This window comes from Octodon degus, unplaced genomic scaffold, assembly GCF_000260255.1.
Source record: "Octodon degus isolate 3935 unplaced genomic scaffold, OctDeg1.0 scaffold00165, whole genome shotgun sequence".
In the NCBI taxonomy this organism is placed as follows: Eukaryota; Metazoa; Chordata; class Mammalia; order Rodentia; family Octodontidae; genus Octodon; species Octodon degus.
This window is the reverse complement of record NW_004524741.1, coordinates 4,694,122-4,709,618: the sequence shown is the minus strand read 5'-3', so window position 1 is coordinate 4,709,618 and position 15,497 is coordinate 4,694,122. Positions and strand designations below refer to the sequence as shown.

At 40.7% G+C, this 15,497-nt stretch overlaps 1 protein-coding gene across 1 annotated transcript; it reads right to left on the bottom strand.

The window, feature by feature from the left end:
* Positions 1 to 15,491, bottom strand: Ca2 (carbonic anhydrase 2). The gene is made up of 7 exons (XM_004643093.2): positions 15,436 to 15,491; positions 14,345 to 14,542; positions 6,768 to 6,886; positions 6,206 to 6,298; positions 4,995 to 5,057; positions 3,592 to 3,747; positions 1 to 764 (listed from the first exon to the last, which is right to left on the bottom strand). The coding sequence occupies exons 1-7, from the start codon at positions 15,467 to 15,469 to the stop codon at positions 645 to 647; spliced, it is 783 nt and encodes a 260-aa protein (XP_004643150.1). The 5' UTR covers positions 15,470 to 15,491; the 3' UTR covers positions 1 to 644.
* Positions 15,492 to 15,497: the final 6 nt, after the last annotated feature.

Below are 15,497 nucleotides of genomic sequence, written 5' to 3'. Positions count from 1 at the left end.
GAGAATTCTGAATTTTATTAGCGAATATATCTAAAATACAATATTTATTAAGTTATGGTATCATTTGAATGGAAATATACTCTGTATTGCAACTATAACAATTTTTACAGATAGACTTCTTTTATATCTCAAGTTCAAAAGTCACTAAATTACAACATAATTCCTCTTTAAGATAACTTTGCTACAAATATATAAGAATTTTAAAAGTTTTCTTTAACACAGCATCTCGAGATCACAAACATTTGTTCAATTTATATTACGTAAAATATTTTATCTGATTTGCCTCAGTTAGCTCAATTTGTCTCAAGACATGGATTTGAGCTGAACCATCCTACTCTGCTATGTTTTAAAAACAGCATTTCAGTGAACAGTACTGAGTGCTCACTAGCCTATGTGCTGTGAATCACTGAGGTGCTTTATTCCTACCCTTTGTGTTCGATTCCTACTGCAGAAAGGCTATGCCACAGGCCACGCTCCAGCCCATCCCAGCACATTGCTCCTCACAATTTATTAGTAAGCACATCAGGTGAGAGATGAAGGATCTAGAAAAGCAGCTGGGGTCCAAATCACCAAGGTATGCTTGTGCTTAGCTACAGGAAGACATCCACAGATTCCTCATGTGTATGCCGACGCTGGGGCCCATCTTATTTGAAGGAGGCTCTGATCTGCCTGGCCTTCAGGGGCTGAGCCGGGCGCCAGTTGTCCACCATGAGCTCTTGAGGTTCACCTTCTGCATTGAAGTTAAGCTTACGGAACTTTGACATCTATGAGACAATAAATACATTAATTAATTAATTAAAAACTGAAATTTTGCAATAGTGTTGACTTATTTGCAGATGTTTAATCTTGAAATGCATCCTCCAATAGTCACAATTCTGTATCAATGATCAGAACTCAATTTGGTTCCTAATAGTATGTTTACATGCAACAGACCAGTTTACACAAAATCCATAAATCATTGAGGTCATTTGCAAGAAAAAAATACAGTGAGCTGATTTTTCTAATTTTCATATTACATCAATCATCAGAAGTCTATAAATTCATAGCTCTAACATGCAAGACAACAATTAAATGCTCTAGATTCAAATGATAATTGTTTTCTGCTTCTGGAAAGACAAAGTACAGCATCTATGCAATCAGATGAAGGGGCCAGGATTCGCAAGCTCCACAGGCTGAGTGACGAGCCGGCATGTCTGCTTCAGTGTCTAGACACCCAAGGGCGCGTCTGCCCAGGCCAGGAAGGGCTTCCACACCAGCGCCAGCGATCTGCACTGCCTCCGAACCTGATCCAGCTGCCTGGAGCACTGCTGTGACACAGACAGCTTTCAAACCGGCTCTTATTCTTTCAAGGCTGTTCATAGGACAGGCTATTTCCCTTCTTGTCTAAATAACAAAGGGTGGTTCAGGTGGTCACACAGAAGCCATAAACTGATGGCCTTTAACGTCACCATTTTTATTCATTAATATTCCTTCCATCCTTCCCAGGAAATCAACTTTGACGTGGATCCACTCATGAAACATATAATCTACTGCTCCTACAATGTGAAGAGATTCTCTAAGGACACTTAAGAGTTATACACCAGGAGCCCTGGAACATGGAAGAGTCTGATTCTGAGAAAAACTGCACTTTTTAGTCAAAATAGAGTATAACTGAGATTGGGATATAACTCAGCAGTACAGCACCTGCCTGGCAAGCACAAGGTCCTGAGTTCAAGTTCCAGTACAAATAAATAAATAAATAAATAAATAAATAAATAAAAGTGATTTAGACTTCTTTTCTACCACTTACATGATAATCTCACTTTGGTCAGTTTGGCTCATTATTTTAGCATCAGGTAGTACAGAGAATCAAGGCAGGAGATTTATTTATATTGCATACCTAACACCGATTCCCCCTCTACATTCCCACTAACAGACATCTATCCTCTCCTTTAAGTGGTAAGAGAGGTAAATCTGAAGGTTTTAAATAGGCATGGTGCTCGCCATCCCTACTGAGGGCTGCGTTAGAAGTAAGTGAGGAGCACAGAGCTCACCAGTGAGGTGTGAAACTCTGCTAGGGGCTGTCAGGGAAAGGGGTCTCTATTCCTAAAGAATCAGTGGAAAAGTTCTCTTAATCCTCCTCAGAAGGTGGTTATACCTGGATGTGGTCCTCAAAGGGCTTCTCCGACAACCAAAAGTCATCCATGGCCAAGGTAAAGAAAGTAAATTGCAAAAGTGGAGAACAAGTGCTCGGCTATCTGGGCTGGGCATGAGCTTACCTGCAGATTCTGTATTACATGATATGAAAACTATCCCAACTATTACTTTCGTACTTTGTCCACACATACAGCATTTCTAGTTTAATATCACTTACTATCTTCAGTGCAAGTTCAGAGCACGAGGGCTAATGGAGGAGGCAATTGTCCTTACTGGTCTGTGTATTTGTGTGTATGGGAGTGCGTGTGCCCAATAAACTTATTTGCCATAACAGCTATCAAAGGCAGATTCTGGTGCTCAAGCTGTATTATTCAGTGAAAGAAGAACAAAGAATGTTGTATCTTAAAACCATACGCCAAACACTGTATCTACAAATAAGTAGCATTATATTCTCTCCTTATGCTTCCACACAAGAAGCCTACCCAAATGGATACAAAGACAATAGTCAATTAGCTTTCTTGGCCCACTTTGACAGCATATTCTACAAGTGAGTTTCCACTTAGTTACAGATTTTTTTTAAAGAAAGATGTGAGCTATGTTCCGTAATCATAAGTAAATATTCTAAGGGAGAAACACAAGAGTACAGTACAGCCCTGACCCGCTGAGATAGATGGCTGGGAAACACTTCAGTTTTCCTATACCTGTCTACCAATACAATGCTAGACAGTGAAAAGGTCTCTTGTACACTGTATGTCTAAACTTAATGTTGTCAAATTTTGTGACTGAAGTCATACTACCACTTCTCAACAGGCATTTTCAAAAAATGCTGGCTGCTGACTGTCTCCTCTTGTGAATACTAAGAAATGCCCACTTTCTGCATCAAACTGTGTGCTAAGAGAAGATACAGTCAATGCAAAATGCACTTGGGTGCACTTCCATGACCACTCCTTCAGGTCTTGAGGGCTGCAATAATCACTTAATGTAAGAGTACCTGGTCTGAGCCTCTGCAGGAAGATGGAACAAATTCTGAAGGGTATTCTCTTTTGTTAGCATCTAGAAATGCACTCTTGTATAACTAAGACTGCAGTAATGTCTTATGTCAGTGATCAGTAGGCTGGGAACTACCATTAATATCTATGTAACCTTGAGTATGAATCTCTTTCTTCTATTTTTCATAGATAAGCAAGAAAAATGCATACATTCAAATCAGACATCTTTCTCATTTAATCCTCACAATGACCATCCAATTTTACATACTAAACCAACTATGTGGGCTCTGGTTAAAAAACAATTTCCTGAGTGCTGTTTACTTACTAAATACTCTTTGGACCTGAAAAGAAGCATGACAGGAGAAGCAGCACCAAGAGGATTAAGTTCCAGGCATGTCTGACTTCAAAGCTCAGCTCGTCACTGCACTAAATGCTCTACCTCTAAGCAGACATCTAGGAAACCAACCTGCTCACTGCTCACACAGATGGGCTCCTTGAGTACAATCCAGGTCACACTTTCCAATAGAGGAGGTGTGGTCAGCGAGCCCGGGTAAGTCCAGTAGTCCAAGCTCTCAGGAAGGAGGACATGAGGATCAAAGTTAGGGAATGCAGCGCTCTTACCCTGTTGGGCAAACACGTGGGTTAAAAAGTCACATGATCAGAGCAGGAGACCAGTAGGACAGCACAAGACACAAACAGGTCTACTCCTCTCTGATAACCAAAAGTGTTTATAAACAGAAGTTCTACATGTTCTGGCAAACAAAAATAAGTTAACAAGGTATCTGACTAGGAAATATATAATGTGCCAGGTGTGAACAAGAAAAACTATTGACAGCTGGGTCAAAACTAAAGCATGGCATTCAACCCTAGGTACTGTGCTTTCAGGTCACAGATACACACAGGATGCATTACTGGAAAAGTGACATGGCTGCTGCAGAGAGATAAAATTATGTCACATGAGAAGTATTAAGGGGAAGGAGAGATAATCAGCCTAAGAGCAGTAAGCAAAAGGCTATGAGAGGCAGTAGGGTCGTGAGGAAGAAGGACTGGGCGTTGAAGATTCAGGGGGTCAGGCAGAGAGGAAAAGGTGCTTAACTTTGAAGATAGATGCTGTGTCAATTGAAGGATGAGCTTTGTTCAGCCAGAGTTGTCACTGGTGATGACATCCCTGCAAGGGACCAGCATCTAAGCAGTTGCACACTGCCATGCTGCTGAGGCAATTTAAACGCAGGCTGGATGGACTCAAAGAGGTCGTGCAGCACCAACCTCCGTGATGCACGGCCTTGGGCATCCCACTCACTACCACATCACTTGGGTGAGCAAAGTGACTACACGCAGTGCGCAGTATCCTGTAAAGGTTTGCTTATGACTAATTGGAGCAGATGCTCTTTCATCATCCATGTAATTTTAAGATTCTCTAATTCTTTTTATTAGTGCAGGTCTACAGTATACTCTTTGTGTAGATTTTGTGTCTATATAACACATCTTTTTTTTTTTTTTTCCGAACCGGGAATTGAACTCAGGCCCTTGCGCTTGCCAGGGAAGCACTTATTCCACTGAGCCATCTCCCTGGCCCCTATATATAACACATCTTAATTCCTTTCTTCATCCCTTTCTCTCCCCTCTCTTCTCCCTTCCTCTACCTCTTGATGTTCAAATGATACAAAAGAATAAAGAACCACAAATCTTAAGGCTCAACTTTTGGAGAAAGAAAATTCATTAAACTATGAGCTGTATTTCACCTTTATTCGCCATTCATTCCAACCCTACGTATTCACAAGACTATTGATTTTGATCAAAAGGAACTTACATAACCAATGAAGTATTAAAAATAGGTACCCTATGAAGGGGCAGAAAATTAAACTTTACCTTTGTTTTAATGGAATCCAGCACATCAAGGACTGTCTGAAGGCCTGGTTTAGCACTGCCAATCTATACAAAGACACAAAAGACAAGATACAGCAAACCACAAGCTATGTGCCAGTTTTGATTTGGTCATTAGCACCATCATAAAATTTCTCCAAAAACATGAAGTAAAGTCTACCACTTTATACCAGCTACCCATCCATCCACCTTAGCTTGAAGACACTGATACTGCAGACACCCCTATGGTCCCTGGGTCTTCCAACTGCCTCTGTCTCTGCTTGTACACTTCTCAAATTCTCCAGTGACCTCCAAGTGGCAAAGTAAAGCTCATTCCTCAAAGGTGTACATTGGCTCCTTGTTGGATAACACTATTATATGTTTTTCTTAAATGCTTTTTGTCTTTTCTTTTATTGTTTGTTTTTTTATTCATTTTAATGAGAAAAAAAGGAATAGCAATAAAACAGTTTCAAAACAGGTTAGTAGGACAGTTACAATAATTAACACATTGTGTATTGCGTATGCTCTTCTTCCTAAAAAGTCCTCCTTTGGCTTGCATGCCCTTCAGCCTTCCTAACAGATCCAACTCCCATGGCCTAATCAGCATCTTCACAGTGCCTCGGCAGCCTCACATTCTGCAGCTCTTAGAGTGGCATCCTGAGCAAATTTGTCACCTCCTTTGGTGCTGTCCTAGTATGACTTTGTCAATACCAGCACTTGCCACCTTAACACATGCAGTCAGGGCTCATGAATCTCCAGCTCACAACATCCAATGCTTCCCTTTACTTCTGACTACAGGACCACTCACAACTCAACCTAGGAGGTCCCACTCTTACCTGAAATTCTCCAGAACTCCAGAATCAACGTCCTTGACCCTCCCAAAATTTTATCTTATTTTAGCATTGTCTATCATAAAATAATACCTTAGTAACCTTAGCCTCAGGTTAAATTTTTTAAACAAACACCTATTAGTCATCTTAAGTTTATCTCTGTATGGTTTACATCTAATTGGTATCTAATTACACCGTCTCCTAAATTGTCTTTCTGACCTCCAGAAAGCAGGTAGGGAGAGACGGAGGAAGAAGTAAACCTGAAAATACTTCAGAGCTGAAGGCATTTCCTCAGGTCTTTTGGAGAGGAACATCTGTCTGGTATGAACGTTCTACTTGTCAGTCTTTCTTGAAAACAGGAAACAAGGAATTGGGCCATCAACTAACCTTTAAAAAAATGCCCAGAACAGCCAATCCATCAGGTTGTTGTGCAGCTTTTCCAAAATCCTTGTATTTGGTGTTCCAGTGCACCAAGTGCAGCTAAAACCACGAGAGACAAAACCATGAGTGACTTTCATAATAAAAACCAACAAGCCTTACCGAATGATTTTTCTCTACAGCTAATAAAGACTATAAAAAGTTAAAATGCACACAATTTTTCAAATTATCCATTATGTGGTAGAATAGCAAGTGATTTCATCAATAACATGAAGAACAAGAAAAAGAATTGTGAAGGAAGGCACAAATGTTATGCCTAGATTTGTATTAAAATAAATTTCTCCCATTCAAATTCATTTGTGTTTTCCAAATGGTGTCCTTGGAGACATCAGAGGAAGTTTTACAGTCTTAATTGTAATAATGCAACTAACTAAAGTTTATAAGAGACAAATGTGCAGATTCTTGGGAAAAGAGGTGGCTAGCTGGATGGAGGCTGAATTACAAGACTAAACTTTTGAAATGCATGCTAATGGCCCCCCAAACTTTCTCCTCAGTAAGAAGAGCACCTTACCTCTGCGGCATATTTCACTTTATCCACAGTATGTTCAGAGCCTTGCTCGTCAGATGAGCCCCAGTGGAAGTGAAACTGAACCAACCTATACGTGCCATCCAGGGGTCCGTCTTTCAGTACTACAATTAAAATGCATGTATGTAACATATCTGTACATATACTCATATACATATACAGAGACACATACATACATAGGCACAGGAAACACATTACTAAATATTACTATCTTTATATATGCTTTAGACACTAAATGAACAACAGCTACATTTCCCTCTGTGAAAATTTCAGGTTCAGGGTTAGTCTATCTACTGAGGAAAAGCCTATCAATGGGTGTTTCTTTCTTACATGTACTAGCTGAAGGATTTTTGTCTGCTGCTGGTAAGCAAACCAGCACCCCTCCTGTGGTTGCACTACAGAGTCATAGGTTTGAGTCCAATCAGAGGACATTCAAATGCAATTAATAATTTCCCTGTGAGTCAGCTGAGAAACATCCAGTTGGTGACCTGACAACACACTGGCTTCCCATACATGAGAGCCCTGCGGCCACCACGGCCCAAGCCTGTGTGACAGCCTGCTGTGCTGACTCCAGACACCAGTTCTGACATCCCAGAATTTGTAAAATAGTCTGTGTTCCATTGATGGAGTTACCTTTCCACTCTTATGAGCTGGCTCTGTCTCCTTAAGATACTTTTCATTTCCTCATCTACAAAATGGACACATTTGATTACACCTTCTTTCCCTAACAACTGAGCTGTTATCTCCTGTACAAAGGGGATGGTGCTGTTATCTCCAAGGTCTTAAAATTCTAAGTATAATAATTATCCCAACCTGGTATTAATTTAACTTTATTCAGTAAAATCAGTACAAGAAACCACATTCTTCAACTATATCTATCTGTAGATGATTAACAAATTGTGTATTGATGGGGTCACAAGAGTGGGAAACCAGTGTAAAAAGAAAACCCTTTTTCACTTGACTTATATATGTTAATGGGATTTAACCAATATAATTAAAGTATTTTAATTAAAAGTTTATAGTTTTACTATTCTAGTTTCCTAGTACTGCAATTAAAGCAAATGTTCCTTTAAATGCTTTACCCTTGGTTTGTGATTCTATAAAAAAAGGAGCTCAAATTTCTTTTGGCATTTCAAGACAAAGGGAGCAGGTCTATACAGTAAAGTTTCTTTCCCCATAACTTCATATAAATATGCTTAGGTGGAGTAACACTTGTCTACTTAAAATAAAAGATGAAATTAGCTACATGATACTGGAGCAGAGTACCTCTGTGCTTCCAGACAGCACTCCTGCCTGCTAGCTCTGCCTTATAATAGGTTAGGTTACAGATCTGTGAAGCAGAAAGAATGAATCATAAAGGGTGTTATATTACAGATCTGTGAAGACATATAAACGTGGATGTGTTCATATCTCTTGATAAACAAAAGCAGCTTCAAGTTTCTTTTTATCTGAAATTTGTCTAAAAAAATATTAGTTTATCCTTCAAGAATAGGTTTTTCAGGGGCTGGCGAGGTAGCTCAGCAATCTAAAGTGCCTGCTTAGGCAAGCTTAGGCAACCGCAGGGACTGCGGGTTCAATCCCCAGCACCACATGCCATGCCAGCCCTGCCCCCAGGGCAGTCTGAGCCTGCCACAAAAAAAATATTCACACACACAAAAATATATATTTTTTTTTTTCAGAAATGTAAGAATTTTCTTTTTTATAATGTGCTCTTAAAATAGAACACAGGTTTATAAAGTAAGTGATAACTGAATAAATGCCTATATAATAACTCTTTAGAACTATTAACCAATTAGATCATCACAAAACACAAATACCATCTGTAACTTTAGTCTGGAATGTAGCTCAGGGGTGCAGCGCCTGCCTATACCATTAGTTATAGCCCCTGACAAAATTATTTAAACAAAACTATACTAAGCATTTAATATGTGTCTCCTTGGTCTTCGTAAATATATCTCCTTTTCCCGTCTATACAATCATACCAGGATTTTAAATTCTAAGAAAATAAAGCTTGCCATTATTTCTCACTCTTGTTCTTGCAGACTTTAAAGCTGTATCCTAAATATTTGCTTCATAAAACACTTAGAGCCAGGGAGATAGCTTAGTAGAATAAGTGCTTTCCTGGCAAGTGCAGGGCCCTGAGTTCAATCCCCAGGACCGCCAAAAAAAAGCACTTAGAATTAGGCAAGAATGTGTAGCACTTTTATTTAAAAATTATTTAGTGAGAGTTTTAAAAGGAGTCGGGGGACCTGGGGTCAAGGATCACAGGCATTCGGCACTACTCTATCGTCATCCGGTGCCTGCTTTAGCGCCTGTTAAAATAAAACATTTTGCTCTGCAGATCAGACCCCCACCATAATTAGGGAAAGGCAGTAAATACTTATGAGATTAACTGCTATAGAAAACGTTGATTCTGGCCTTCTTTGAAAACTTGGTTATTTCTCAGAAAAACAAACAAACAAAAACCTGGCATAGAATTGCATCAATTAAGTCCTTAAAAACAATATTATGGATAAAAATAAACCATCATACATTGTGTTAAAGGTAGCAGACATCTTTTTGAGAAATAGAAATTACAGCATTCTGGTTAAGAAACAGATACTAAATTACATCTTGATTGCTATAGGCCACTTTCTAATCTGTCATAGCTCAAAGTGACATCTATTTTTCTAATGAAAAAAAACAATTTTTGAAAACTATAGAAATTGCTGACTGTAAGTTTTCTTTGTAAAACCCAGCCACATTAGTGGAGCTCTACTGAGTCCTTGATTTATTGTACCACAAAACTGCATCCCACAAGGAATGCAGAAATACAAATGGGCTTTCTACTTTAATTTATTCTCAAAATCCTGTAAGTTTAAATTAAATTCAAATTCAAGAGCCCCAGCCAGTTTTAATTTTCATGATCTGGCACCAGTAAAACACATTATGTATAAAAACATAAATACAAAAATATAAGTTAATATATTCTAACATGTTATAGCAGATATAACATGTTAGAATGATATAACTTTATACATTTATTCTAGGGAAAATCACTAAACTTTTTTGATGTTTTGCTAATAATAGGAGACTCAGTAATATTGAAATAAACTATTCCATATGAAATAAAACTAAAAATTTAGCAATTTTGAATATTTTTCTTTCTAATCACTATTACTGCTGCTTAGGACACATCTGATTAGCAAATAAGACCTCTTAGTGTATGTTAATAGCCTCAAATCCAAAAGACAAGTACTCCCTTGTCCTTAGTTTAAACAAAATCTAAGCAATTTCCTAGTAATGAAGCAAATGAGTCATTCCACAGAATAAACATGGCACCTCTAGGAACTAAACCATTTTCTCCTTGATAAAATCACGTGGGCTGTGTCTACTGACAGCTGTCGATCATTCTAGGGCTCCGTGTCCATGGAGAAAACTTGGCGTGGGGGCGAAATGTGCATATTCCATTGTGTTTAAATAAAGATGTTTAGCTGTCACTTTCACTAGTGTAAACAAAGTCAAAATTCAAGGGAACAGAAGTTTTAGTATGAGCTGTGCTGCAATTACAGAGGAGTACAAGTGAACATAATTAACTAAAGTGTTGGTCAGTCTTCCAGCTAGTGAAGGTCATTCATAGCGTGTGCACTAAGCATGCCCACTCCCAGTTCGTTCATTTGCTGTCACTTTGCTTCCTTTCAATTTGTGAGCACTTGTGGAGGGAGAATTTTGCAGCTTCAAGAGAAAGTCCCTTGCAAAACAAGCAGAATCCAGGTACAAAGACCTATTATGCTTACGGACAATGGTCTTCTTGAATGGACACATGAAGTGTATTTTGTTTTTTTTCCCTTTTTTTTTTTAAGTAACAAACACTAGAAGAATTCCAATATCTAAAAAAGCATAAAGGAGAATTATAGATGGGGCGATCCAACCATTCAGACACCTCTGCCTCTAACTGTGTGATAAAGCAGGAGCATTTTAAACTCATTAATAAAAGTTAATGAATTAGCAGGAGTCAATAATTTCTCCCGGATAAAGGTGGTAATAAAACATCTCAAGCAGAGAGTTATTTTTTAAAAATTTAAAAAATATGTCAAGGGATTAACGATTTTTCATTCAAGTGGTTTGTTATAAAGGAATTTTGAAAAAGTGGTGAGAACTTGAAACCAAGCTCTTAGTGAAAGCTTATTAAAGAATTGCCTCTAGCTTAAATGTCAATAAACTCAACCAGCTTAGTTCCTGACACCCAAGTACTTCTGTATGGACACAAGACAATATTTAGGGCACACTGGGAAATCTGAATTTATGAGAAGTTCTTGAAAGTAAGAACTCCATTGAAGAGGGAGAAAAGTAAAGGAACTGAAGCGTATGAATGCAGAAAGTTTTTAAAGCATGGTACATAGGCACTAAGTGTTAACTAAGGCTATCATCTGAAGATTCTTATTAAAAAATCTTATGTGATTGCCCTTTCCTCTCTCTCTCCAGTAAATTGGGAAGAAGTCTTAGCACATTATTTAAACTCCTGAGCCTTCTGTTTCTTCATGGTTATTTAAGGGGGTTGATGACAGTATCTCTACTCTTGCTCTAACTTTGAGAATCTAGGATCTTTAAAAAAAAAAAAAAAAAGTCTAACAGGGCGGCCAGATGGCTCAGCAGACTAAAGTGCCTGCTTTGGCAGAGCACAATGGCTGGGGTTCAATCCCCAATGTGCCCTGCTGTGCCACCCCACCCCCAGAGTGCACTGAGATGGTAGTAGAGCCTGGGCATGGTGGCGTGCCTGTAATCCCAGCACTTGGGAAGCTGAAAACAGGAGAATCACTATGAGTTCAATCTACATAGTAAAACCCTGTAGGCCCTGTACTTAATACAAAAAAAAAGTCTGACAGATATTTTCCCACAGGTACAATCAGTTTTTAATTTACTCTTCAGCTGGGTTCTTCTATATCAACATTTTAATACATTCTGCATTCTTAAATAACCAAAGTAACTGAGATATTGGCTAAATTACAAAGCAGTCTTTCATATGCAAGGGGAATGAGTCTTCCTAATACTGCTGACTTTTGCTTTTACTATATCTTGTTCTCTGCCTTTCTAGAACAGTAACGTGTACTTGAAGTCTCCTGGTATTCCCTACTTCCAAGACATCAAAACCCTTGAAGACTTCATATAAGCTTTATTTACTCTGAACTCTTTTCTGAGTACCCAGCGAGCCTCCTAAGCTTCCTTCATATTTCCATCATTTTCATCTCACTTATCAAAGTGACCATCAGTGTCTATTATTTCTCTTTCTACTATAGGTATCCTCAGACCATGCCAAATTCTGGGGATCCAGGGGAGGTACTCCGCCCTCATCCCACCTTCATGAAGCTTATTAGCCAGTTAACTGGCGTAAGAATTAGTGTAAGAATTAGTGGGTGATAATGTGTGTCTCTAAAGACACAGGTTAGAACCTCCAATTGTTTTCACTGTTTCACACTCTAATTATATCTATTATGCACCAGCAGAAATCATTGGGAGAATAGGGCTATCTCTAATCAGTGACTGCATGCCCAAAATCCACCAAAGGTTAATATATTCAAGGTGAAAGAAAGTATGTAATAGCTTCATAAATAGAAGTAGTTCATATTTAATATAATAAACAGAATGTTTTGAAACATACAAAGCTCATCTGAAAACCAATTAAAGTTTCTTCAGAGATCACAGGGACAACAACTGAAGCACTTGCCTAATAAAGGCAGGCAGACAGTGCAGTCGCAGTCACAGCCACAGCTGTCACCAGCGAGGAGCTGCTGCCTGCAGGCCTTGGGCTGCGCGCTCCACGCAGTATCCATGTAATCTTTCCTCTGAGGCAGCTTCTAGTGCTGCTCCAATGTCAGAATCACAGAACCCTAAAACTTTGAGAAGTTACTATCATTTTAGAAGTTGGCGAGCTAGTTAGTGGCCAAGCTGAAACTTAAATCCAGGTCTGTCTGTTCTGAACTGAAGGTCGCAGCCATGAGGCTAGCTGAACCCCACTTCCCAGTACTGGCATAGTTGATTTCACAATTTTGTTTCACAAGTTTGTAAAAACTACTGTCGAGGGATTTATATCATCTGCTTCCATTTGCTTCCTCACTGTTCAAAAAAAATCCCCACTTTAAGTGTCTAACGAAGTACACAGTGAGCTGAGCATCACATGCATTGACAATAATAATTTCATTGTGCCTCTTCAAAAAGAATTTGCGAGCTACAGGCTAACATTGCTTGCTGCTTTGGGTTTTGGAATGACTGAAAATGGAATTTTAGACGATCCTTCCTGTATATACAGTATCTTGAGATCTTTTAGCACATAAATATGTCAGTTTTTAAAAACAAAAAAATTGTGTCATATTTAATCACCTGAGCACCATTTCCTCAGACCAGAAGAATTACTTGGTAAAGCAATGTAAGCCAAATCATGGAAAAAATGTCTTAACATAATCCCCTACTTCACTGTAGGCATACAGTGTGAACCTGACGCTTGTGTGTGCTGTGTGCGTCTGTGTCTCTGTGTACCAAGGAGGGATGCAACTGCACAAATACCTCGGAAACATTTCTAAGACAATCTGCACTTAAGGTATGAAAGGTATATAATGTACAGCTACTAGAAAAGAACCAACCTGACTATAATGGGTTTAATTACATGTTCCACATTAGCATCCTCGCGCATGACTCCCAAACTTTGACAGCATTACTGAACGTTTCCTCTTTTTTTTTCTCTCTTGCTCTCCCACTCCTCCTACTCCCATACTACCACCACCCACATGGGCTGGCAGCGCCACTTCACTCAGTGACCTCTGGAGGCAAACGCTTGGGAAAATAGGGTCCTAGCAATTAAATCATCCAGAGAGCACAAAGGCAGCTACTAAGTTTAAATGAGACTCCTCTCTTGTTTCTAAATAAAATATAAGAAGTACTCAGCGGGCATCCTGTAAGCGGCTCTAACACAAATAATTTATGGTAATTGGATCTGTACGCCATGAGCCAGGCCTATCCCCTCAACTCTGAACACCTGTGTCTGCACACTGGATTTCTGGTTAGATACCAAGATTGACTGCCACCTTTGTCACAATAGCTCAACACCAAGAAACAGTACTGAACACAACTGCTTTCTAAGGATGTAAATTACTTAAAATTAACAGGTTTTCATCACTCTTCTCCCTGGTACCTTGGCAATAACACACCCAAAGATAGTTTTTAATGGACAGGTATTAACTCTGGAAGACACATTCTAGAAGGACCCTGGTAATTCCAACTTTTGCACTTTTTACTCTGGCTCATTTGTACTGTCCCCCGAGCCTGCCTCTTGTGACTTTTCGCAGTCATACCCCAGTCATGCAAATGCCCTTCCTAAAAACCAGACAATCTCCCAAGGGAGGAAAAGCCCCCCCCCACACACCTACTTCACAGAGTCTGCAACCTAATGACAATCTCTGGGACTTCCCACAATACCAACACAAACTGTAGTATTTACGAGCTTCCTTCCTAAGAAGGCTCTGGATTTCTTCCATTAAGCTGGAAATCAGAGCTGGCTAAAAGGCACAAGTTATTTTTTAAACACTGACCTGCTTTGTCCTGGGAGTCATCAAACTCCACGTTGAAAGAGTGACCATTGTTGATGATCCTTAGGGAAGTCGGCTGGTCATAGCAAAGGCGCAGAGGCTTCAGGGCAGAATCATACTTGACTACGCTGCTGCTAATGTCGACGGGAGACTGACGCTCTCCGTTAGCAATGGGGAAGTCCTTATGCCAGTGCTGAGGTCCTGCAGGCATGAGACATTGAGAATCCCACAGCGTGGGCAGGACGATATCCCAACCCCTAGAAAAGGGCAATGATTCTGGAGCCAGTCGGCTCAACTCCAATCTTGGAGGTACTATAAAGGGTACCTTTGAGAGAGAGAAACCTTAGGGGGATATAGTCTATGCCTCAGTTTCCCCATCTGCAATATGGGGTAATAAAAAATGCTACAAATTTACCTCATACATGTTTTGAGAAAGCGAATGAATATCTATGCAAAGTCCTGAGACTGAAAGGTGTTATATAATTATTCGTTAATTTTTACAGTCTTTTAAATGTAAATTCAGCAAGGAAACTAAGCAGACGCTAACGCCAGGGATTTGGGATGGCAAAGGCACGTAGAGCTGCATGCAGGTCCACGTCCCCCTCGAGGCTGGCGCACACGCAGCTTCCCCCCTTCATCGTCTGGGACCCTACGGGGGATACCCCGCCCCGTAAGATGAGGGTCATCTGACGGCCAAATGCAGCTTCAGCTTGCCTGAGCTGGCTCGGTCACCCAGCTGTGGGGCCCTCTGGCCCCCTAACATCGTAAACTGAGAAATGCAGCCAACACTCAGCAGCAGGGGCGCCGGATTGGGGAAGCGTCGGGCGGGCGGCGCGGGACGCGGCCACAGGTGGTGCTCACGCCGCGCCGGCGGGCGGGCGGGCGTCCTCGACTTCCCCGAGGTCCGCAGCTAACGCCCTCCGCGCAGCCCCGCCGCTGCCTCCCAGGTCGGGCGAGGACGGCCCGGGGCCCGGGGGAGCCCGGGGGAGCCGGCCCGCGGATTCCTCGACAGCCGGGGGCGCACGGAGCCTGCGCTCGGCGCCGGCCGGCAGGTGCAGGGACTGGGCGGGGGTCGAGACCCGGCCCGCACTCACCGTTGTGGGCGGCGTACCCCCAGTGATGGGACATGGTGGCGCGGCGGAGCAGGCGAGGGCGC